The sequence below is a fragment of the Furipterus horrens genome, unplaced genomic scaffold, assembly GCF_987537825.1.
Source record: "Furipterus horrens unplaced genomic scaffold, mFurHor1.1.pri manual_scaffold_11, whole genome shotgun sequence".
In the NCBI taxonomy this organism is placed as follows: Eukaryota; Metazoa; Chordata; class Mammalia; order Chiroptera; family Furipteridae; genus Furipterus; species Furipterus horrens.
This window is the reverse complement of record NW_028327181.1, coordinates 47,917,674-47,943,658: the sequence shown is the minus strand read 5'-3', so window position 1 is coordinate 47,943,658 and position 25,985 is coordinate 47,917,674. Positions and strand designations below refer to the sequence as shown.

At 40.5% G+C, this 25,985-nt stretch overlaps 1 protein-coding gene and 1 non-coding gene across 2 annotated transcripts in view; both read left to right on the top strand.

Annotated features, from left to right (window-relative positions):
• Window positions 1-25,985, top strand: part of COX10 (cytochrome c oxidase assembly factor heme A:farnesyltransferase COX10) — a 117,278-nt gene that overhangs the window by 2,515 nt on the left and 88,778 nt on the right. The window contains exons 2-3 of the mRNA XM_090291936.1: window positions 1,798-1,931; window positions 3,572-3,893. Coding sequence (XP_090148062.1) covers window positions 1,798-1,931; window positions 3,572-3,893 — 456 coding nt within the window. The remainder of the gene's footprint in view (window positions 1-1,797; window positions 1,932-3,571; window positions 3,894-25,985) is intronic.
• LOC149997522 (small nucleolar RNA SNORA26) lies at window positions 7,667-7,788 on the top strand. The gene has a single exon (XR_016507350.1). It is a non-coding gene; the product is annotated as a small nucleolar RNA SNORA26 (small nucleolar RNA).

The window sequence follows — 25,985 nt, the reverse complement described above, 5'->3', positions numbered from 1 at the left end:
ATCTTGATGTCTTCTAGATATAATTATTTAATATTGAAACCCTAGTATCTTACAGAACAGTATTAAGGCCAAAAAAAGGAAAATACACACTATTAAAATTATAAATAAAACTGAAATGTCAGAGGACTAATTTCAAGAAATTTCAAAAAGCATTGCTATTCCTTTATGTATACATATACAGGTAAACACACATTCAGATATATGGAAAATAAGTCTTCCATAATAAACTGAGGTTTGAAACTCCAATTTCAGTGAAGGAGTGACTTACCGCCACTCTAAGATAGTTGCCATGAATTCCAAGGGGCAGTGATAGTTCTTCCCACAGTTCAAGTAAGCTGTGGAGGTGGTCCAGTCATCAAATACTATTTCATTATTACATGGAAAGCAGTCTGCTGTCTGTTGTAGAAAAAGTGAGTAAGGCCCTGCCACCCAGGAACTAAAAAATATGATGGAGACTAATGGAAGCAGTTTCCATTAAGAAATGCCATAAAAAGGGGAGAGAGAGAGTATTAAGTTATAGGGTAGTTGAAAGAGACTTCGGAAATTTGATAGGTGAGGCCAGAAGCTGCGAGCAGGTGGACAAGCGAGTTGTGTGATGATGAGACAGCCTTGCTCCTGTGAGTTATATGTTCATGTTTGGGTGGATAGTATATACATTTTGGGCTTCGGGAAGAAAACCATTGGCTTTATGGAACTTAAATTAGACAGGGAAGGAAATTACTGAAGTTGGGGTGACTAGCTTGAATCCTACAATTATTACCATCATCCAAATGTAAGATAATAAGAGTCTGCAAAATAGGAATGAAAAGAAGTAGACACATTTGACCTCTCTTTCATAGTTCACTGGACTTAATAGTTATGAAATGATGAAGGAAGAATTTAGAATGTTCCTGGAGTGATGGTTTTATCTGCAATAGAGACAGTAGAGATATGGGCGAGAACAGTGTTCCTAAAGAGATACTGCAGCCCAGCCTCGTGGAGGTAGTAAGAGAGCAGTTGGAAATAGGTATAATGATGCCAGAAATGGCTTAGAGATGAAAAGATACCCTATAATTGCATTTGCTCAGGAGTTTCTTATAATGTTCAGTCAGTAGGAACACAACTGCAAGAGCAGACAGCACAGGAAACTGAGAAGGGATGTGTGGAAGGCAGCAGACAACCAGGAGCCTTTGGTGTCGTGGAAGCCGAGGAGGAGAGGCTCTTACAAAGGGAGAATCTGCACTGTTATGCTGTTGAGGGCTTGACCAGGGTGAGACTTCATACAGAAGCACTGGATTTGCTGATATTTGAGAGAAGGTTTAGAAGAATTATTAAAAGCCAAATTCTTTGTAACGAGATTGATAAATTCATATTCTATTGAGAACTGTTTTCTTACCCCTTTAGTTGGCTTATCCAACATGGCCAAAATATTGATCTGAAATATTTCTTTCAGTTTGCAGTTATTTATTGAGAAAAATTATGCTTCTCATTTCATACTTTTAAAAAAGTGACTGAAACTGATCATTCTATATTTTCTTCTTAAAAATATCTAGTGTGGTCATTTTGGCATTTAATAGAACAAAAGCATAATGATCCCCAAATGGAAGATTTCCCTAGCTCTGTTGAAGAGTTTCACTGACTGAATCAGGGGGTAAGGCTGATAAATTGTGTCTATTTACAAACGTGGATTAGATCATTTCAGATTTATGATTCATCATGTAAGTGTTGTTTACCATGGTGCAGGCGTTGGTTCTGGATAGGTGCATCTGATGCGAAGAATTCATCGTTTTAACATTGTTCCTTCTCTCTCTGTTACAGGTTGGGTAGGAGGATGTGTCTGGCATCTAGAAAGAAGAGCAGCCCTGGAATGCCCTCACAAGTTTATGCATATCTTCAGGAACGTCAGTAAGCAGTGGATCACATTTCAGCACTTCACCTTCCTCAGACGCATGGTATGTTCCGAAGGAAGCTACTGTCTGCCTTCACTCTCTCTGTGTACGGGAATTTCAGCAAATCATGTTATAAGGAGAGTAGTGAGAAGTACTCTTCAAAAAGAACTTTTATTTCGTGCCCTCCGCAGTTTATTCAGAACCTTAATACCTTGTTTTGTTTATTCTTAACTGAAACCAGAATAATTCTAGTGCCTGAGCTTAGACGTATGATTACATTTGGAGAAAGATCGGAAATTTCTGATATATTTCAACTAGGCTAAAATTAGGGAAAGTTAAACTGTTTAAATTTTTAAAATTCTGTGAGTATATATCAATAATACAGAAATAATTGCTTTAACATTGTGACCCTCCTGCTTTTTTATATTAGCAGTGCATTCAAAAAGTCTTTTAAACACATACATGTCTGACTCAAACAAACTGAATTTTTAGTAATTTGCTAGGCATTTTGTAATGGGCGTTGATAATAGATCTCAGTCCTCCTGTGGGCCCGTGTCTAGGTCGGCTCCATGATATGTGGGCAGCGTGGTAATTTACTCTAAATTACCAGTGAGGGCCTGGAGAAATGGTAGCTAAGAACTCTCAGCTGTAATGCAAGCATGAGATGATGGCAAATTCTTAATCTAAAATTCTAGTTGACATTCTCTCATCTTTTTTTTTTTTTTTTAACTTAAAATGCCCACTTTAACTTAAAGTGTTGTAAAACTTACTGTTTTGGTAGGAGATTTAAATTTCTATTAATGTTCAGACTTTTAAAGTTGGAGGTTCAAGGATAATGGATATTTAGAAGAGAAACTCAATTATGTATTATGCCTTTTCTATGTAAACAGAACTCTGGATTCATTAACGAGGGTATAATTCCTAAGGCTATAACGTGTAATGGCAAAGTATCTGAACTAGGTATTAGTACAGGTGGTTCCAGGTCCCAGGGCCTCCTGTAACTAACTGGTTGTTGAGTGTTGGCTCTGTCAGTTTATTTCTCAGCCTTGATTTCCCCATCTGTAAATTAAAGAGAGATACTAATAATGATCCATTTTATTTAGCAACTCTTGCAAAGCTTAAATGAGGTCTATATTACAAAACTACAATATGCATTATATAAAACTGTACAATGCCTCACCACTGACTGCTAGTAGTAATTATTGTAGGTAAGTAATAGAGACGGTCTAACTCTAAAGCCCGTGTTCCTTCCTCACACACACTGCTGTGGTGTCACTGAGACCTGGATTATGCACGGCCCCTGAACCCTCTCTGTGCCGTTTGCCTGCGAACGGGGACAACCAACAGGTTATTTGGACTCTTGATTAGGGAAAACTTTTTCATAGTATTTGAATGTTAAATCACCAGTTTCTGGTGCTACATTAGAGAAAATTCTGGAGGAGATGAATAAGAAATAAATTTATCTTTTCTTTCGAGGAACTTAAATTCCAAGGAGTTTCTAAACCACAGAATTTGAATTGCATTCTCCTTGTCTTTTAGTCTAGTCATTTCCATGTAACAAGCACTCTAATATTAGTTCACGTGCCACGTATTTATAAAGTAATAGGAAAATCTTTTAAGTACTGTAAACGTTGAGCTGATGGAAGATGTAAGTAAATAACCATTTTGGGCTTTGTATAGTAACATGTTTTTTTAAAATTTAGTATGTCACGCAGCTGAACAGAAGCCTCAGCCAGCAAGTGAAGCCGAAGTCAGAGCCGGTGGCGTTGCCTTACCTTGAAAAAACGTCTTCGAGTCAAGCCAAAGCAGAAGTAGGCGAGAGGAAACCTTTTGCTCCTTCTAGTCTGTCTTTGTCCAGAAAGCCAAACGAAAAGGAATGGCTTACACTAGAACCTGCCTCAGTAATTGAAGGCTCAGTAGATGTGGGAAAAGAGACTAAAGAGGAAAAGCAGTGGAAGGAGATGAAGCTGCGTGTAGACGAGTTGCCAGGAATTTTGGCTCGACTGTCCAAAATCAAACTCACAGGTACTTTGTTTTTCTGCTATAGTGAGATTCTTACTTGAAACTTTATTTTTAGTTAAACAAAAAGCTAATTTTATTTACTGCCCCTAAAGGAATGTTTTGAACCTGCAGATCCTCTCTTCATATTTTCCTCTCTTCAGTTGGAATCTGAAATAAAATGTTCTGAGTTCTATTTACTCAGAATTGTGACTAGTATTGTACTAAACATATTGTACTAAAACTACTCTCCTTTATTTGCAATTAAAATAGAATGCCTGTCCTGCTTCTTTCTTGTCTTTGTGTCTTTACACCTGCTGTCCTTGAGAGGCGCAATGAGATAGTGAGTTCTGTCTGTCTGAGTTCTGACAACAGGACCGTCTGCGCTGCTGCGCTTGGTGTGCGTTGGAACCACAGTGGCCTCTGGGACTCCCAGCTCACGGCTGTGTTGCTTTTTGTAGGACCTCTGGGAGTATCCCCGGTATGGAGGGATTTCGAGTGCTTCTCTGAAAGGAGGTTTAGAACCAGATTTTTTACCTAATTTCATCAAACCACACCAATTCTATTGCATACATTTAGGTAGTTACCCAATTATGTCATTGGCTGTTACAGCCACCCTGTGAGCAGGCAAAGCTTTGTTATTATCATCCCATCTCGTAACTAAACTTAGAAATAGCCTATTCTGGGCTAACACTGTTCAGAGATCGTGTTCTGGATCATCCTGCACACGAAGACCTGGTCTCTCCTTTTCTTTTTGGATGAGAATAAGAAGAAATGGGTAAATGATAAAGTTGTACTTTTGAGGACAGAAAGTGGCCAATGCTATTACTGAGTCAAAATCAGAAAGTAAACAGATGAGACAGGGAGGCTGGGAGAGTAGAGAAGATCAAGAGAGCTGAGCGTGAAATCCAGGGTAAAAGGAATTAAACCAGACACAACTTTCCTCAGTGACCAAGTTCATTTAAAGAACATCTTCTGGGGGATGAGACATGGACAGAGGGAGTCTGATAAAGAATTATAGTGGCACTTACATGGTGCTATAACAGTGAGACTAATTTCAGGTCGTACCTTTGAAATTATGTCTTGGTGCGTGCTGGTAACTGAGCAAGGAATCATCACATTTCTAAGGAAGTTATCTTTTGTCACGAGTGTCATGTTGACGTGTTAAGAGTAACTGTAGAAAAGATGTGGTTTTAGGATGTCCCCAAAACAGGGCCTCTCAGTCTGTGGACATGAGAAGGGACCTCCGCTGTCAGCAGCAGCTTCTTTCTCCGCGTGCAGTGTCACTGAGCATGGCCCCTGGGAGCTGCTGCTCACTCTGCGGGTCAGTACTCTCTCATCGGCCCATTGCCATCCGCAGTCCTGGAGGAGAAATCTGAGCATCATTCTTTGCTTTCCATTGTCATCTTCAGCCTGTCATCCGGCTGTTACCAGTGGCATCTTGTGTAGAGCCTGTGCGATTTCTCATCCCCGTTTCTGAAGCCTCCATCCTAGCTCGGGTCCAAACCCTGTGAGGTCTTGCGTTATTGGAGCAGCCTGACATCTCTGCCCTCCTCCTCCTTCCACCGCAGCGTGCACCACCCAGGGCTGCCAGACTGGCTTCCCGAAACCCTGCTTTCACATGGTCCTCACCGCTCAAGCGTTCCTCTGGGCTGCTCCTGCCTCAGCCCCGCCTGATTGTAAAGCAACATTGTAAATGGAAATGATTTACTCCTCAGCAGAAACATCTTTTTCCCCTTCCCTGTTCCCTTCTGCTCCATGGGGGACCAGTCAGAACCCTTCAGGGCTTCTCCATTAGACCTTTTTTGGCCTGCTCTTGACTTAACTCTCCCTTCTCAAAACTCAGAATATGGCTTTGAGGTCAGGCAGATGCTGACTATGAGTTCAGATCCTGGCTGTGACGTTTACTAGCCAGTGAGACTTTGGGTAGATCCTTGACCTTCATGAGATAATTCCCTCATCTAGAAAGTAAAAAAATAGCAAATTATTTAAGAATTCAATCACAGAATGCATTGAAATTACTCAGCAGCGTGACTGGCACATGAGAGACCTTCAAAGGTTAGTTTTCAAATAATTACTGGCAAACACGTTATTGCCCACCTTTGAGGGCAGAAATCATGCCATGTGCTTGTAGAGTACTTCTAGCTCTCTGGGTCCAGTGCTTCTCTTGGTTGGGGCTTGCTTTTGAGAGGGAACTGGCAGACTGAAGCCCTCCAGCGGAGGACACCCACAAGGAAGAGGGGATACGGAAACCCTGTCACGGGGGGAATGAACTTGTTTTGCTTAGAAAAGAGAATGAAGGAGAGAGAAAGATAGTGAAGGAAGGGAAAATGGAGGCACAATAGCCATCTTCAGACATCTGTAGCTCCCTTGATTTAAAAGAGCCATACTGCTAATTTATGGTCCAGCAGGCAGAACTAGGAGACTGCACAGCCAACAGGCTGGCGGTCTCTCTCAGAAGGAAGGAGAGTTCCCCTAAGAACATCGCCATGTTAGGCAGTGCTGCTTGTTGTTGGAACTATCCAAGGGGAAACAGCATCTTGGAGGGAAGGTGAAGAAGGGACTGCTCCATTATATAGTGGGTGGGTCTGGATGATGACAGTTCAGTCCCTTTTTAATACTAAAAGACTGCTCGCCTTTAGTATTTATTATTGGGTGTTTACCATGTACCCCTTGATGCTAGTTGCTGGAGATACAGAGGTAACTCACACATGATTTCTGTCCTCAATAAGTTGATAGTCTACTGGGGAAACTTTGTACACATACACATATTTAAACAAAACAACTGTGGTCTGATACATCTGTGTTTTAAGCCCCCCAAAATTCAATACCTATGTGATCTGAGCAGTCTTAACCTTAGAAGTGTCTTAGTTTCTTTACCTATGAAATAGAGATAGTGGTACTTACTTCATAGCCTCATTGTGAGGATTAAATGAGATAATTTAAAACACCTATGTGCCCAGCACCTAGTAGGCACTAAATTAGCTGTTATCAACACTATTATTACTGCTATATCCATCATTAGGGCAATTAATATTACAGGTATTCTAAGAGATGTGTGCATAAGGCTGAGTGGGGACTCAAGGAAGAGAGTGTCCTTTCGGCCTGTGGAGAGGGTTGAAGTGAATGAGTCTTTATTAGGCAGAAAAGGCAAGGGGCGTAAGCAGAGGGTCCTGGCATATGCAGTGAACTGAAGTGTGCCTGAATAATGCAGTACAGCCCGAGTGCTGTGTAGGAAGGGCACTTACTGAAGTTGAAGAGTTAAATGGGGTCATTTTGTCATGTTGGCACGTATCGAGTTGGTTAGCCACAAGTCCGTTTAGGTTTTTCCCATAAAAGACACATTTTTCACTTTCATCAATAGCTTTATTGATTTGGATATCTTGAGTATGTTGGCTATCTCTCACATGGTAGAACATTGATTGTTTTCAATTAACATCTCGATTTGATCGCTATCACCTTCAACTGGTCTACCCGACCATGGAGCGTTGTCCAGCGAGAAATCTGCAGCACAAAACTTTGCAAACCACTTTTGACCCTTTTGATCAGTCACAGCGCCTTCCCCATCACAAATCTTTATTTATGTTTCAGTTGCGTTTTTACCTTTTTTGAAATAATGAAACATAATATGCTGAAAATGTTGCATATTTTCTTCCATCTTCAATATTAAAATGGCTACATAATAATTCACTAATTTTGATAAGATTTTTTAAGTGAATGCTGATATGACAGTTGTCACAATATAATCTCACAAAATTGTTTCTAATGACGTTAAAGACAACTAAGCACCGCCCTTTCTTGTGCCCTTTTAAGGTTGATGCAGTGCCTTAGGAGGCTAACACAGAAGGGTAAAGTAAGTCTCCATAAAACCCAGAGAAGAGATGGTAAAACTCCTCTTTGGATCCTGTCTGGAGTCACAGCTGAAAAAAAAAAAAAAGACAACTAAGCACTACTAGAGTCATCTTATGGAAAAAAAAAACTTTTTGGCAAACCCAATATTTTGTGCTAAAGAGTTTGGATGTTATAACCAAGCAGTGGAAGTTTTTTGGAGGAACACAGTCACTTTGCATTTTGTCTTACTTATCTTTTAAGTGGATTTTAAATACTACTGAGTTAATATAAATTTATTGTAAGAAAAAGAAATTTAAGTACAGAAACAAATACCTTAAGCTGAAATAGTACCCATTCCATTCATTCTAGATAAAACCCCTACTTAAAATGTAGCCTTCCATACACACATGCACACACACATGCACACGGGTGGGAAAATGTAGGTTTACAGTAGTAAATACAAATATACAATAACTAATGAATAATACCAGTATAAACTCTGTTTTGTGTACTCAACCATAAACCTACTTTTGCCTACACGTGTGTGTGTGTGTGTGTGTGTGTGTGTACAGATATAAAGATATAGATACGGTTTTATATTTTAATAGAAATGGGATTGTTATACGTACATGCACACACTGTTCTGCATCTTGCCATTTTCTCTTAATAGTGTAGCTTTCACTGACAGTATTTACTTCACTGCATACTCTTCCATTATGTGAAGCTGCCATTAAGCATTTAGGATGTTTCCAGTTTTTGCTATTAAAAGCAATTCTGTGATTAACATTTATGTACATGAGTCTTTGTATACTTACGTGAGTCTATATGTAGGATAAGTGTTTAGAAATGTAATTGCTAGCTTTAAACATATTAATTTTGATAGATTGATCGGTTTGTGCCTAAGGAATATACTACCATTTACATTCCCTCCAACAGCAGATGGAAGTCTGATTTCTTCTGTATTCTGTGCTTGTGAACTAACAGTCTTTACCAGAGTTGCCTGTTTGATAATTGAAACAGATTGTGTGTGTGTGTGTGTTAATTTTTATTTTTTAAGTTTTAGTGGGAGTTACATCTTTTTCTCTATCTTGATCATTTGTATTTTTCCTTCTATTATTTACCTCATACCCTCGATCATTTCCTAATGGTCATTAGAGCTCTTTTTAGCATTTCATCCAGGATATGCATTAAATTTTTTTCGCAGTCTGCTTTTTCCCCTTTACTGTACTTGTGATATTTCATTGTTTTATTTTACCCTGTTGAGATTTTTAACTTATATGTATTCAAATTTTTTAGATTTTTTTTTTCCAGTGCTTAAAAAGATTTTTACCAGCCTGTGGTTATAAAAGCATTCACTTGTAGGTTTTTGATACTTTAATATTTTTATTATGTTCTCTAAGGTGTGGGGACCATGAGCAATGTATTTCAGTATAAGGAATAGGAATGATTAAGAAAACCGCAGGGGTAGTACTATTGAGCAAGGGCCGCCTGTTTTGTAAATAGTTTTATTGGAACACAGCCGTCCCCATTTGTTCTATACTGATACGCTGCATTGGCAGAGTTGAGTAGTTACGATAGAAAACGTATGGCTTCGAGAGCCTGAATATCTTCTCTCTGGTTCTTTATAGAAAAAGTTTTCTGACCCCAGCTATAGAGCATGGACTGTCGAGGTTCAGGAAGGAGTCAGCGGTAGCCCATGGAGCCATGACTTGGGCTGAACTAAGGCTGTGGTGGGGAGGGAGAGAGGGGGAAAGAGGGAGAAGTATTAAGGAAGCAATGAACAGAGCAGTGGGTGTGGTGAAGTGCTGCGGAGGCATCAGGCAGGGAGGGTTAGGACCCGGGGCCGCACGAGCGGAGGCAAGCGTTCTCCGGTCCCTGAGCCCTGTGCTGCTTATTACCCTACACTCTGCCCCGTTCTCCCAGAGAGAGCATGGAGTCCCTGCGTTCAAACCCTGGCTCTCCCGAGCTGAGGGACCTGGAACGAGTTCCATCACTGCTCTGTGCCTCAGTTTATCAATCTGCAAACTAGGGATAATAATACCTACTTCAAAGGGTGGTTCTGAGTATTAAATAAGTTAACATTTGTAAATTACATAGAAATAACTGTGTTAAGAGCTATATACTTGTTTCTTAATTAAAAAATGCCCGGGCGCCCTCACACTATTTGCTTTTGCTGCCCCTGCGCTAGAAAAGCGGAGGGCTGGGTGAATGATGTGGAGACCTAAGAACGCAGGCACTGAAGGAAGAAACTGTTGGGGGAAGATGACGAGTTAAGTTTCGGACGCGTGGAATTTGAGTTGTCACTGGCATATCCAGTGAAGGGCTTCAGTGGGCAGAGGCAGTTGGCTGTGAGGGACAGGCGCTCAGATGGAACACGGGGCCGGAGAAGGAAGGAGAGGACTTCAGCGTGGCGCAGGCCAAGGTTGCCAGGGGCCAGTGTGTAGAGGGACCACAGCGCAAGGCCAAGGACAGGACCTTGGAGTACGTCCCCTTTTAAAACTCAGGTAGAGTGTGTTATGGAGCCTAAGAGGAAATAACATGATCAGGGACGGGAAAACAGGGCAGGGCTTTCTCACAGAAGCATTGACGAAGGAGGAGGTCAGCACTCTTAGACGCTAGAGGGATACCAAGATGCCTGGCCACAGAGTTATTTTATTTGGCAGTTAGGAAGTCAGTGCTGACTGACTGCCAGATGAAGAAATAATTATCAGTGTTTTGTCTTCTTAGAGTGTTAAAAGAGCTAACTTTAAATAATTAATGTAAAATAATTTTTTAAAGTTTATTCTCATAAATGCTTATTTCTTTAGGAACGAAGAGGAAAGTGTGATAATTAGTTTATGTTTTGTTTTGTTTTTTGTAGCCACATCTTTCTCTCCTTTGTACTGGCTAATGTTTTATTGTTTTTCTTTTTATATACCTTATGTTGTTGTATATCTAAATAGGCAGATGCAGAGTCTGGTATTTAAAACATGGGGTCCAAATCTAAAGCAATGGTTAAATTACTCATTTAATAGTACATACTGTGCTGTATGGTGCCCATCGACCCACTGCTTCCCATGTGTCAGTGTGCAAAGGAGCATACCTAGCACATGTGTTCAGACGGTGCTTTCTGGCTACGGTCCCCAGGGATTCAGAGCCCATCAGCTGGGACAGGACCCAGAGATGCGCATTTTTGACAAGCATGCCAGATGATCCGATGCTAGGTGGTCCTGGACCACCCTTTGAGAAAGTGAAGTAGGTGTTACATGGGCAGAGTGCTGGTCCCAGGCGCACTGTCATGGCTGCATGTGGGAGAGCTCACCTAGTGAGAGCCAGAGCAGTCCTCCCTTCTGGGCAGCAGGAAAAGCCAGCTGGGCAGGATCTGGACCACACAAGAGAGCCATGCAAAAGCAAGATGCACCGGGAGATGGGGAGCAGCAGCCTCCCCTGTAACCACAGATAGAAAAGTCCTGGGGCAGTAAATTCTTCTAGCATCATTTTATATATTCCATGCCCCAGGTTTCCAGATGAGCTAATTGAATTAAAGTCATTTCCTTCTGCTTATTCCATTTAAAGAGGCAGCACCCTTCGGGTGACCCCTACCCTTATATTTGACCTTTTCCCTCCCTATTTAGTTTATTACTTGAATTTGCACATGTCTTGGAGTCAGCGGGATTTTTTTCTTTACCAATTGATTTCTTTTGGACTCTTAACATCTTGGGCAATTCATTTATAGTTAATGATAGTCAAGGCAGAAGTATCTGGGAATTAGCGATCGCTTTTATAGAACTAGTCTTTCTTTCTTGGCCTCCTTTTGTTTATAGCTGTAATATACTGAGGAAAAGGAACTGTAGAAAAAGTGAAAGGCCATATAGTGGTTATTTGTAGGACAGCAGCCTGATGCCTTGGCATTGATGCCAGGATCTGAGCCAAATGTTTGCTGGTGCTAATGCCATTTAAAGATTTTTCTTCTATGAAAGAAAGTAAGATTGAGTTTATAAAGAAATAATATGTCTCCCTTGAGTTTCTCTTGCCAGCTGAGCTATTTACAATGTGTTTTGGAGTTTGCTGCAAGGACCACACTGAAGTGAAGAAATTTTGGATTAGGATCATAAGGGGCTTTGGTGACCAAACTGAATTTATACTTAATATAGGTCAATAAAAAGCAGAAATTCTTTCCTAAATAACATCTGTGCTGAAAAGCTGCAACACACTTTCTGAGACCAGAACACTAAAAATAGGGTGTTTATTGGAATCAATCGATTATGTGGTTGATGGAACGGATATAAACTAGTCTATCAATGTACGTATAGATTTTTCCCCCCACTAGTGCCTAGAATGTTGCTTTTTATTAAAAGAAAAAGAAAAAAAACAGGAATGGAGGATACAATTTTATTTTAGACTGCTTGTTTAGTTTTGAGTGTATTGGAGTCTTCAGCTACCATAATTTTTTGAATTTTAATTCATGTTTTTAAATACCTGAGTAATTATATGCTTATTTTATTATTGTGTGTTTGCTTTAGAAAACTAGAAAATAAAGATAAGCAAAAACAAGCAGAAAGGAATCCCCCTGTAATTTCATTCTCTCAACATAGTAACCATTTTTATGAACTTGGTGTATTCTAGAATTTTTTTCTATACATCTCATTTATATATTTTTGCTTTTTAAACAAAATGTAAATACTTTTATGTAATTAAAAAATATTTGTGTTAATGTTTACCGTGTTTAGTGTTTTCTTATAACTAAAACATAATGTATGAAAAGTCTCCAGCCTGTGCAGTAACCAGTCTTTGGCACACAGGTCTTCAGCCTCCTTCTGCGCGCGGTCTGTTCTGTAATGTTTGTGTGAACAGCAGTCCTCTGGAGTCAGGCAGGCAGGGTGGGGCTCTCTGGTCTACCATTTAGTGCTTTGTGATGATCGGAGCATTTTTTTTCAAACCTCTCAAGGCTCAGTTTTTCATCTGTAAGATAGGGATAATTCTGCCTCATAGGATTGTTATGAAGATTACATGAGATAATATGGGTAAATAAATTAGTACTAAACCTAGCATATAGTAAAGGTACAAAGAAGATTAATTAATTATTATATTATATTATATTATTAATGCATGTATAGTTTCTGTTGCGTTTGTGTTATAAAAATGGGGTCATGATACACATTTTGTATTGTTATTTGCTTTCTTTAAATAGACATGCTTCCTCATCAATGTAATTAAAACTACCTCCTTTTCTTAAAGGTTGGTTAGTATTCTGTGGTGTGGGTACATTGCACTTATTGAACCATTTCTTAATTAATTAATATTTAGATAGTCTCTTGTTTTTTAGTATTAAAATAATGATTTTTAATTTCATCATACATATAAGTTCTTATACACATTTATTTCTGAAAGTAGATACTTAGAACTGGGCCTTTTTTAAATGCATATATAGCATGTCATTGCGTGTTTAGACCATAATTTATTTACCAACATTCCATCCAGATTGTTTTCAGGTTTTTATTATTATTATTATAAATACTACTGTAATTAATATCCTCGAAGTTAAGTCTATGGTGATTTTCCTAGGATAAGGGCATCCGAGTGGCTTTGCTAGCTCAGAGGGTATGCATATTCTGAAAACTCTTGATTTACACTGACTAATATCCCTAGAGAAACGTTTTACCTGCTTATGCTGTTACCAAAGTGACCACCCACTTATCGTACCTTCACCAATAAATGATAGGTATTCATATATTTTTCTAAATAACTACCAATTTGATGGATAAAAGTGACACTTAAGTTTTCTGTGTTTAAAACTGCTGGTAAGGTGTTATTTTTTTCCATGTGTTGAATGGTGACTTGTATTTTTTTCTGTAAATGGCCTGTTTGCTTTTCATCCATTCCTGTCTTCAGTGCTTGTCTTTATGTGTTGCGTGTGAGATTTCTTTATATAGTAAAGATTTGAACCCATTATGCTATAAATGTCTTCTCCCTTTTATGTTGTTTACTTCTGGTTTTCATTTATTATTATTTTGATGTATAAATGTTAATTTTATGTAATCAAATCTATCAATATTTTATTTTCTTGTAGTTTCTGGTTTTTGTGTAATGTTTAGGCTCTCTCAGACAAAAATTTGTAAATATCTATTTTAAGCTTATATTTTTATAATTTTATATTTTACATGTAAATTTTTTACTTATAGAAAATGGTATAAGGTAGAGATATACCAAGTTTTTAATTAGTCATTAGTTAGTGTTGAATGTCACATTCACAAATTTAAGAATTTGTAAAGCTCTGTTGCTGGACAAATCTTAATCCCACTTAACCCCCCAAAATTCTATTAATTTTTTAATTGGAATTTTAACATATTTATAGATTAACTTGGTGGAGAATTGAGATATTTATCATATTCATCATCCTCATTTAACCAAGAATTCTTTTATGCCCCTCAAATTTTATAGTTTTCTTTAAACAGATTATATACATTTACTGAATAAATTAATTTGGGGGTATTTAAAAAATTTTTTTTCCCAGTTGACCCTTTTTGTGAGTTCTTTAGGTAGCCAATCAAATAATGATCAGATTATCTCCTTTTTTGGTATTTATACCAATTATTTAATTTTTTGATGTAATTGCTTTGCTGTTATACTCTTTCCGTCTGTTTTCCTCACTAACTTTTCGCTTCATTCTGAAGGAGGTGTGTTATGTCCAGCACCGATTTGATTTTGTGCTGCTTTTCATTTTCATGACTTTCAGTATTCTGCTTTGGCAGGATTTGCTTCTGTGTATTTTTCTTAACCCGCTTTATCTACCTCTGGGGTGTTTTTTCCTCCTTACTCTGCTCACTCACGTGCTATTCACTGAGTCCCTAGTATGTCTCCAGTGTACCCCTCCATGTGGCGTGCGTAGAGTGGGGTGAGGGCAGCGAGCAGGGTGGGCCGGGTGGGGTGAGTGTGAGCCCCTGCCACGCGGGCCTTACTCTCAGTGAGGAGCCTACTGTCTGCTAGTTCTGTGGTGTGCATCTTTGTCATAAATGTACTCACCCTTGGTTTCTGTCATGCTCTTTTTGTTTCTTTTATGTTGTAGAATCTTTTTATAAGTCTTACACTCACCCATTTTACCTCTTGATCTTTATCCATTCCCGGGTGAAGGGAAGACAATTCCAGACAGTAGTAAGTCCCCCAGAGAGTAAAGGCGCTACGAGGACAGGGTGGTCTGTCCGTTTGCACTGTCGTGTCCATACCTGGAGCAGGGCCTGGCACCTAGTAGGTGCTCATTACGTATTGATTGAATGAATGCACAGTGGGATTTTTCTTCACCTAACAGTTTTAACTTGACATTATTGGGCTTCTCCTCTTGTAACTGAAGCTAAGAGGTGGAAGCTGTCAGCTTACATGACTATTGCAAGTAACGTTCCTCTGGCCTAAAGGAGACGCAGGGGGAGCTACTCGCAAGGCAACTTATTCTCTACAAAGTATCGTCACTGTGTTTTTGAAACCACACAGTGCCAGTGTCCCCCTTTCCAAACCTCGTTTTCAGGGTAGTCTGCCTCTGCTCTCGGAACATAGTGTTGGTGCCCAGCCATTTCTCGGGTGCTGCTTCCTGCTGAGCTGGAAGAAGACTGCTGTGCCAGGCATAGAGTCTGGGTGGCTGGCCACCTGGAACTAGGGTAAGCAGCAGTGGCCCTTCATTGTCCCAGTGAGAATCATGCCGAGGCGAGGGCTGCTCTCCTTTTGGTGTGACCGCTCTTCTCCCCCTCCAGCTGTGATGCAGCTGCATCTGAAGACTCCTGCTTTGAGGGTAAAGGGACGTACAGAGTGGGCCCGTTGCACCCATGGGCGACCCTGGTCTCTGCACCTGCCTTCTCACCTCGCCCCAGAAGGACAGAGTGATACGTACTGTCGGATAGCCTTTATTTCTCTCATATTCATCTGTTTCTTTATTAGTTGATATTTAGGTCGTCTAATTTTTTGCTATTCAAGTAGTAATTTTTTGCTATGAAACTAGTAAGTCAGCTCTCAGCAGCTATTTTCAATTTAATGTCATCTGTACTATATTTGACAAGCATTTCTTGAGGGTTTTAGTATCCTTTCTCTTCTTAATGTATTGCTGATGTACGTTTTAATTTGATTTTGATTTTTATTCCTCCATTTTATTGGTTTCTATTGGGAGAGGATCATGTAGATGCTTTAGCCAGTGTTCTAATTTAGATGAAAAATACATTGATCTAGGCTATTCTGTTTCCTGATGATTTGTTTTAAATTCAGTTTGATGTTAGTTGAATTGATTGTAAGTGTAAGATGCTGTGGTAGATGCATGTAAAGGATGGAAAGATAAACTTAATGAGGATGACAATCTCAAAAATATTGACACCTTTAAAGAAGAGAGAGAAAAAACTAGGAGTTGAGAATGGGCTCCGCCGCACAGAACTGAAAAGTTAAGAAGAGTGACATAAACAGATAAAGGGTTTATGTTTCTCTTATACCAAGGAGTCTGAAATAGGAGTGAAGAGCTAGTGCTAAAGGATGGTGTCAACAGACCTAGTTCCTTCTGTTTGCTCTGTAATCATTAGCTAGTGGCTTCTGTTCCCCAGACCACAGGAAGGCCGCCACTCCCCCATCATCATGTTGAATTCCAGGCAGAAAGAATGAAGAAGGGGGACAATGTGAAAAGGCAGAAACCTCTTCACAAGAATTTGCTTTTTCATTTGGGAAGGGAAGCTCTTGATAGGAACCTCTTTTATCTCATTGGCCAGTACTGTACACCATGGCTACCTCCAGAGCTGCAAGAGAGGTTGTAAAGCATGGCATAATTCTTACCTATCATTTTAAGAGTCAAAGCATCTAATATCCAGCCTCACGAGCTCTCTGTGTCCTCATAGCACCCACTGGGCCATCTCCTTATGCAATACACTCCTTTCTAGGAAAGGGACGTGAGGCTGCCCACCTCCAACTTTTCCAAAGAAAGTGAAACACCACCCCTTAGTCTGCTCTGGGACTACGGCCCCACATGTGCACTTCATATGTAGTATATTTAAATGAAGACTAATTTGCCAGCTCAACGTTTACTTTTCCAGTAGTGGTTGGAGGTAAGTGGGTACTGATCTGCTAGTAGTTTTTCCGTATCATCTCGATAATCAAATCCACATTTTGAGACTCCTAGATTGTGTTGGGGGTTGTTAGTACGGATTATGCAGCAGAGAAGAGACATCTGCTTTGTACACGCTCAGGCTGATGGGGAGACTTCGGCCGAGCGAGAAGCTGAGCCGGGCGGCGCCCTGACACTGGCCTCGGACTGGGCTGCACCCAGCAGTCCTGAGGGCTGGCCTCTTCTCGCTCAGCCGTCCTCTTCACCCCAGTGTCCACCGCAGCCCAGAGGACTTCACTGTCTTCAGGGACCCGAACACTGCTTGCCATCTGAGATACTTGGAATGCTTGTTCTAATGCAGATTCCTGGGCCTCATCTCCCTAAACTCCTTTACTTTAGGAATCTGTCTTATAACAAATCATCTTGTCAGGTGTGGTCCCAGAACATACTTTGAGAAACTTGTCACTTGTAGAACTCACTCAGCACTGTCTCCCCCGCCCGCTCCCTTCTCAGCACTTACACTGCTCCCCATTTCTAACAAAAGTAAAGGTTGAGTTCTCAGCAAGTGGGTACTCCGCACCTTCCTGCTAATGTGATTCATTTGAATTCTCACCTGTCATTGCTTTTACCTGTCTCCTGTCCCCCAACCTCCCATCTATAGATGGCTCCATTAGCAGGACATCTGGGAGCCCTCTTAGATTCTGCACGTCCAAGTGCATCTCCCTGCTCCATGGAGAGTGTGTTACTTGAGTCTCAAGGGGAGCAAGTGATTGCTCCTCAGTCAGGTCAGTTGTGCCAGGTGCCTTGTTATCGTTTTGGGGTGTTTTCAAGGGCTTGGTTTCCAGTTCGAAGCAAAGTAGGCTAGCACCTCCTTTATTAAGGCTAAGGAATGAAACACAGAAGAGAATTTTAAAAGAATGTTACACGACCATCTCTTTAAGTACTAAAAAGTTGTTAGTAGCTTTATTTCTTTACATCATAAGAAAGGGGGGTGTGAATTTGGAGTTAAGAATGAAAAGAGGTATTCTAACACATCAGTGTTTTGTAGAAACAATGCGAGGATGCATCTTTGCCTGTATTTACACTTTGTTGTACTCTGTCTGTAGGGAGAGCGAATGTTTGTCTGGGGCGCTCCCTCCCGCGCTGGCCTCCGGGCCAGCTTGCCTTCTGCCTCCAGCACTTACTTACACCTCACCCCGCTTCCTGTTCACCAGGCTGACTCCTGCGTCTCCTTAGCCTTCGACCTTGACATCAGTTTGGGAAGCCTTCTGAGTTAGGGAGCCCTTCTGAGTTCTCCCCAGCATCCTTGGCTCTATCCACAGAAGCGCTTCCACACTGTGTGGCGATGCCTGCTGGCTTGTCTGGATCGTCACCGGTGTGAGCGCCAAGGGGGAGGGACCACATCCTTCTTGATGGCTGTAGCCTTCGCATTGCCTAGCTCATGCCTTGCACATACAGAGGCTTAGAAAACAGCAGCTCAGTGGGATGAAAAGTACAGTCCTACACCGGTGCTCGTCAAACCCTGTCCTCGTCGCACTTGGACGAGAGGAAGATGTTTCGGCTCTCAGCGCTTGCTCAGCACTTGGCACTTGCCAGAACTCATATGAGTCATGACACCGCCTCGTAAGAGAAAATGCTTCATCGTTGGTCCTCGTGGGTTTGGGCTCATCACAAGTTCCAGAATGAAGCAGTGACGAGTACCAAGGCACCAATTTTGACGCCACTGTTTGCAGAATTTTGAACAGATTAGCCTTTTAATTATAGATAATCAATTATAGTAAGTCATCACTTATTGTCATCATTAGGTTCTTGGAAACTGTGACTTTAAGCAAAACATAGCAAAACCAGTTTTCCTGTAGGCTAATGGATACAAACCAGAGTCAAGGTCTGGTCATAGAAACCCCCAAACTTCTAAATGAAAACCCAAAACACTTCTAATATTAAACTTTGAAATAAATGTGAGCTATACATATATTTAAGCATACATACTAGATATGTTGCCTCAATACTAATAAATATTAATAAAATATTAATTAAAATATTTTTTTTTTTAAAAGAAAGATCACTTTTTTCCAACTCGCTTTATTCCAGTTCAGAGTCGTAGTGGTCAGCACATCTGGGCAGCTCGGGGCACAAAGCAGGACCCACCCTGGAAAGGACGCCCTTCCATCAGAGGGCCACTGACACACACTCACTCAGACTGGGACAGTCGAGACACAGCAACTCACCTCACACTCACATCTTTGGGATGTGGGAGGAGACCCATGCATGCATGGGCAGAACATGCAGACCCCACACAGACTGTGGCCCTTGCTTGAACTGATTTCTTTTTTCTGATCATTATAATGAAAGGACATTGAGTGAAATGTCCTTATTCAGTCAAGGACCTGCTGTGGTTTACTGTACTATGGAATTGAGGGCTTAGTGGTGACTAAAACTGTTGATCCAGATGACCCCAGGCTGCTGTGCTTTGTAGTCCCTCTGTCTGCTTTGTGCAGCGTTGCTTTCACCTGTTGTCATTGTGTCTTGAAGTTTTTAATTTGCTGCCTTATTTTGTGTTCAGCATAACTGGGGAATTGAAATGGCTGTATGTGTTTCTCTAAAAGTTTTTTGAATTTGCAAAAGCTGTACTTGGCTTTGTTTATTCTAAACGATCTGGTCCTCAGCCAAGAGACTTTTTTTTCCAGATTAGAAGTGACTGTAAATGTTATTAATGAAACATGTACTAGGATTGGCAAATGATTATTGATTGTCAGTTTCACTAAAAGGGACATCAACACCACTCAAGAAGTTTTTCCAGTTGTTCATTATCTTAAAAGTGTTTAAAAGATTTTTCTTGCTAGAAAGTTTTCTTGAATGTCTAGAATAATAACATAGCCATTGTTACTGGATAACTGTTTGGTTACCCAGAGTAAATCGGAGTACTCATGAAAAAGAAAATAATGCTACATTAACATATGTATGCATTTATGTCCAGATATGAAGAACAAGTGGGTGGGTTCGTTTCACTTATCTGTTACATGTGTTGTATAAAATAATCAAATGTAGATAGACACTAAATACTGTCAAAATCAGAGCGATAATTTAAATGAATGCTTAATCTTAATTCTTTATTATGTTACATGTTTATCATAAAATATGTGCTCTTTGGACAATGACACAATTTTGATAAGAACTGAGAAAAGGCTTCATTATTTTAGTAAAAACTGCACAGCTGACTATTCCTTTTTGCCAAGCTCATTTTTCAAAAGGCGTATTTCCACTTCTTAAAAGTTTGATAGGCATCAGTTTTATGGAAAAGTTTTTTAGCTAATTATACGGGATATGAGGTGTTGGCTGTCAAGTATACTGAGAACAAATGTTTCTTTTTTGAGAAGGGATAAAAACTAAAAATAGGATGACAAAATCAAAGAGCTTAAAAGCAATGGAAAAACTAATTGAAAGAACAATCTTAGGCTTCCAGATTTTATTTATATAGTTATTTAAACAGATATGATAGATATTTTATTTCCCTTTTCTGAATGCTGACTCTAAATACAAACTAAATACTTCCTGTTAAATTGCCTTGGTGATCATACTTAAATGTTTCATTTTGGTAACAGTGTTACTCAGTAAATTATAACTTTTAATCTGGTCCTCAGAATTTTCAGACCAGCTTTGGTCATTAACTATATGAAAAGAAGGAAAAGGAAAACAGGAAGACACCATAAGTTCATAGTTTTGCAGCTGTGTTATTAAAAAGTCTCTCTAAAGTCTTATCTTTTAACCAGAAGTGGTTATGGTTTGTAATCAGTTACCTCTGATTGATATGCTTTAATGTGGCTGAGGAAAAAAATACTGCATCTCTCATCAATTGACTTTTCATCTGAACTTAGCAATAGACATCAGAATTACCACCTTCTTTGATATACGTGTCGGTAAGATGCCTGTGTCAGGAGCTTCACAGAACACTGCCAAGCCACAGAGCCTAAAAAACTCAAATTAGAAATTGAACTATTTGAAGCTTAAGGTGTTAATAGAAATGGAGAGGAGGAAATCACAAGTACAGCTATGAAGTAAAAATACATGCTCATCTGAAAATCAGAAGAGACTTAATTCCTGCCTCTTAATTAAGTTATATAATTTCAACTTTGAAATCAACTAAAAAAGTGTATCCGTTGCTTGGACATATACATAAATAAAGCCACATACACATTTATTAACTGCCTACTCTCTGTCAGCTTTGTACACGAAAGAGCCTTAAAGAGAATAACTCTCGGGTTTGTAGGATTTGGAATACAGTGTAGCATTGTATCCCCACTATCAAGGGTAATGAGATACAATACATCACAAGGATAATTTAAAATCTATAGAGAATCAGATTCATTTAGCCAGTGGTTTTAATCTTTCTGTCAAATCTTTTATCCGAGTTGATAATTACCCCAATTGATCTATTGGAATTTTGTTTTTCACCTATATCTTTTGGGGCCAGTGCTAAAAAAATAGTAAGGCATTAAAAGACATATATGAACAGTTTTTAAATATAACCTATATAGTTATTGTTAATGGTTGATCTCAGAAAGGAAATAAAATACCTCCATTATGCTTATGCTCAGAGATCAATAGTTCTCAAAATATGGAGCCTTTAAAAAAATTATTCTAGATAAAGCTGCTTCATCAAGAAAACCTCTCGCATATGGGAGAGGGCACAAACCTCTCAAACCGCTCAGTGCTGCTCGGGCAAGGGTGCTGTGGTGTGAGTACTGGGGAGGCCGGTGACCTTGCACCCCAAGGCCCGCGTGCCTCGTTTTGCTGGCGGCAAAGCCCCGCTCCTGTGCGCCGCTCTCCTCCGGGACTCAGTGCAGTGCCCCTAAGTCCTGGGCTGCGTGCCGGCGGACCGTGTTGTTCAGGCTTTAGCGGCCTGGTTTTTATTTCGTTATCAGCTAAGCGGTTGTGTGTATGTGTGTGTGTTTGTGTATCTTCCCTTCATTTAGTTGAATTTTCTCCCGAAAATGAGTCTTTGGAATACTTGTTAAAGAATATCTGTAAAGCAGAGAGCCAAATACTGTACATACACCGTGTGACTTTTGATGAGACCCTAGATTGAGTTCTCTCCCACTGATTTGCACATAGATGTCCATATATAAAATCAAATGTTAATACCTACTTTGCTTGCTTTGCTGTTTATTTTAGAGCAGGGTTCGCCAAAGTTTGTTAGTCATGTCCTTTATCAGTAAAAAGTTTTACGTGCACATATATATTTATAATTTAATTGTATATAAATGTCATACATAAAATGTATAGTTATTTGTAAATAAAATTTATTTACTTGTACACCTATGTACTATATTAATTTTAAGATATGTCAACTGAGTGCTTTTAAAGAAAGAATTAAAAAGTCGAATGTGAGTGAAAGTTTTTACATTTTCTTGTGGTGCCCCCGAGGTAGCCACAGCATTCTGAGTGCAGTGTTGCTGAATTTAAATAAATGTAAAAACGCTGTGGCATTGTAAAGTGCTTCACAAATGTATGTTTTTTCATTTTTTTATTGTCATTTTTACTCCACATATATTAAGAAGTACTTTCCAGTCACGCCCCTAGAGCAATGGAAGGGTAACTTAGATTATAAGACAGAGGGTGTGGCACCTTTATGAAATATTTTGTTGTTTCTCAAAGTTCCCTTTGCGCACTGCTTTTAAGTCTAAGCTTAGTAGCCACAGAAATATGTCATCTAAGTTCTAGGAACCGCGTTTGAATAACTCCTGAGACCGCCCTTTAATACGCCCTCACTGTTCGCCAGGCACTGTATTAAGTGCTTTCGTTAATAGTGAAAAACCAGTGTGTCTCTAAATGGTGCCACTCAGTGGGGACAAGAGGAGACGTCAAGGGTGGCTGGCCACCGGGAACACAGACTCTGAGACTGTTTCGTTTGCATGATTAAGGGTTGTGCTGAGCAGAAGCTAATTGACTGTTGCCCAAAAAGGCAGAAATTAATCTGTAGGTGGATATTTCCAGAAGGTTGATGTGACTTGGTTTGAGAGAGAACTGTCCTCTGAGAGCTGGAATTCTTCTATAGAGAAAAGTTTGCCCAGAGAGAAATAAATTCCTGCGACTGGGTTCAGAGATAGCATCCATCCATCTGCAATGTTGTGGAAGGGATTCTTAAGTTAGGACAGAGACCAGACTAGTTAACCCTAAATTCCCTTTTAAGATTGTATTATTTTTTGAGTTACTGAATTATGTTTAGCGCCTTTTGCTTTAGCTGCGTTTATTTATTCTATAAAATGCCAGCACCTTCGAAAGACTTGCGTGCACCTCCGCTGGCACTGCTGCTATCTATCCTTCCAGGCCCTCGTCCTGCCCTGCTGTGCTCTGCGGTGGCCTTGGTGTAGGTGGTTCCCCGAGTGAGTGTCCTCCCCTCGGGTCAGGCCTCTGTGTTGTTGGGAGGCCGGCTTTTCTTAAAGGCCGTCCTCATTACAGCATGTGTGTGTTCTCTTACTGCAAAACCGGTTCCCACACACTCAGACGTTTAAAACAACACAAGGTGGTTACTATTTCAGAAGTCCAGGCAGGGCCTGGCTGGGCTCTGCTGAGTCTGCCCAGCCTGAAATCAGTGTGTTTGCTTAGGGCTGTGGTTCTCCTTGGGGCTCAGGGTCCTCTTCCAGGCTCCCTGGTGGCTGGCAGAGTTGGTTTCTGTGCCTCTCTGGACTGAGGGCCTGTTCTCCTTCCAGCCGTCAGCTGGGGACCGCTCTGCTCCTGGAGGCCGCTGTGGTTCTCCCACGGGGCCCTCGCGGGCGGTTCACATCAGGGATGTTTGCCTGCTTCCAGGCCAGTTGGACTTGCCTAATTGCGACTACTTCAAAAAAAAATTTATTTTTTTAAGTTGTAGAAAGCAAACGTAAGCATTTCTCCCTGGAGAAAGCAGGCAGGCGAGTCGATATTTTTTGAATCCGGTTAATGACGGGATCTGGAAGGCGGTGGCCCTGGCAAGCCGTCCGTCAGGCCCTGTGGTTCAGAAGAGGTGGCGTGGCGAGGCTGGAGCTGTGAAAACTCGGGCCTCACCGTCAGGACTGCCTTGATCTCTAAGCACTGTCACAGGCCGTTAGCGAGTCTGCATGGGACGCTTGTGCCCACCCAGCAGCGGGGACGGGGTCGGGGACAGGGATGGCGCAGGCTCTGCTGGACCTGGAAGGTGACTTCCTTGGGCCTCCAGCGTCACCCTGGGGCCTGCAGACAGTGCCTCTGGGCCTCGGTTGGATGGTCACGCTTCATTGGGAGCATCGATTTTATGTTTATTTGTGAAGTGACAGAATATGAGATTACCAAATAAAATATAATTTCAAGTGTTATTAATGAGAGAATATATTACATTCATTTTAATGAGATCCTGGTGTTGTAAAATGATTCCATGTAATGAATCCCAGGAAATCAATGAAAAGTTTAATTACAGTTGTGGCAGTGCTGTATGAGAATATTGCTTTGGTCAATTCTACTTGTACGATTTATCAATCCTCTGCCTTCCCCTTTCTTTAAGTTAATTGCTTTGATGAAGTAAGTATAAATACATCCTTTGTTAGCTTTTGATCTTTTGGAGGAATGTGCTACAAAATACAAATTTTCTCTGCTATAATAATAACCCCTATCACTTTTTAATATACATTACCATTCACAATTTGTAATTTTAAAATTAGGCAGTATTTCTGTTTTGTAAATTGAATCATTGTTATCTTACCTTTTCCCTTTCTTAGTTTTTTGCAAATCACTTTCTCTCATCAGTTGACCCCATTAGTTAAAAATGTAATGTGCTTTTTATAGGGTTCATCACTCATTGAAGCCCTAAGAGAAAAACAACATACTTTCTCCTCTGAATGAACAGTTTCACTTTCATGTAACTACATCCTCTTTGATTTTAAATTTATTTTTACATTTTTATTTTGACAGTTTAATGATGGTACTTTCTCATCCACTGTGGTGGTAACTGATTTTTCTTATTTGTTTATAACGCACAATACAAAATCTTGATAAGGATATTTAAAGGTATCTAAAGTAGTTCTTCATTGTGATGACTCTAGCTTTTGCTAGTTATATATTGAGAATGGATTTTCTATGCTCTTCTAACCGCCAGAGATGTTTATAAGCAGTCTACTTTTGATTTCAGGTTCAAGGCCTTCAAATAGTCATGCATTATTTTGACTGACTTGTTCTGTGATAAAAGCAATTTGCTCAGCCCGTTTTGAGAGGGAATATCACGCAGTCTTTTCCCTCAGGTTCTCCCATGATGCCATCAACCCTTCTTCTTGGGTGGCAGCATCTCTCTGATACAGTTGAGAAGTGGCCTGGCTGTTAGGGGCTTTGCGTCCAGGCCCGGCTTGTGGCTACACCCAGGGCCCGCCCAGGAGTTGCCCAGCTCCCCCAGAGAGCCGCTGTGTGGTGCAGAGGAAGATGGCTCGCACTGTAGAAGCCAGCCTGTCCCTGAGGCTTTGAGTTTATGGTGTGATAGCTGTAACAAATGAAAAAGCGCACTCAAAGAATGGTGCTATTGATGCCTACAAGGAGTTTTGTTTGCTCTAAAATATGGTCACTAATGTGTGCACGTATGGCTGTTATACGAGAGGCTATTCTTTTCCGGTCTCACTTGGGTAAAATATCCTTTTCTATGCACCTGCAACTGCTGTTTGCAAAGCTTCGAATCACTGTGGCATTTTCTTCTGGGCATAAGTTTTCAGAGAATTAGAAAGCTAAATGTTTCCTCAGAATGTTTCCTTTGCAATAGTGTTTAGTCTTGGATTGCTGCCCTGGGTCCCTGCGGGGCTTTGCTGCTGTTCTGTGCTTAGGTGAAATCATTGCGTTCTGACTTGTGTACCGACGTGGGCCAGGGCAGGCAAAGGAAGGGAGAGGGGACAGTGCGTGCTTTCTGGCCTAAGCCAGCCCACTTTTCTCCTCGATGGGTCTGTGTGATTTCTAATAAGCGTCCTGTTTGCCTTTAGCTGCTATTCTGCTTGTCTTCTTGTAATCTTTATCCAGACCTGTATCCTCATTCCTGAACCTTGTTCTTCAGTCTGCTTAAACCTTATCTCTATCCGCTTTCCTGGAGGCAAATCTTCTCCTGGGAGATTCTGATACACTCCACATGTGGGGACCACCAAGTTAAAGGAAGGGCTCCTGTGCCAAATACATGCTCTCTAGAAACTTCTGGTTTAGATTGACAATCCACATGTGCATTTACATCACCTTTGCAAATTATCATTGATCCCAACGAAATA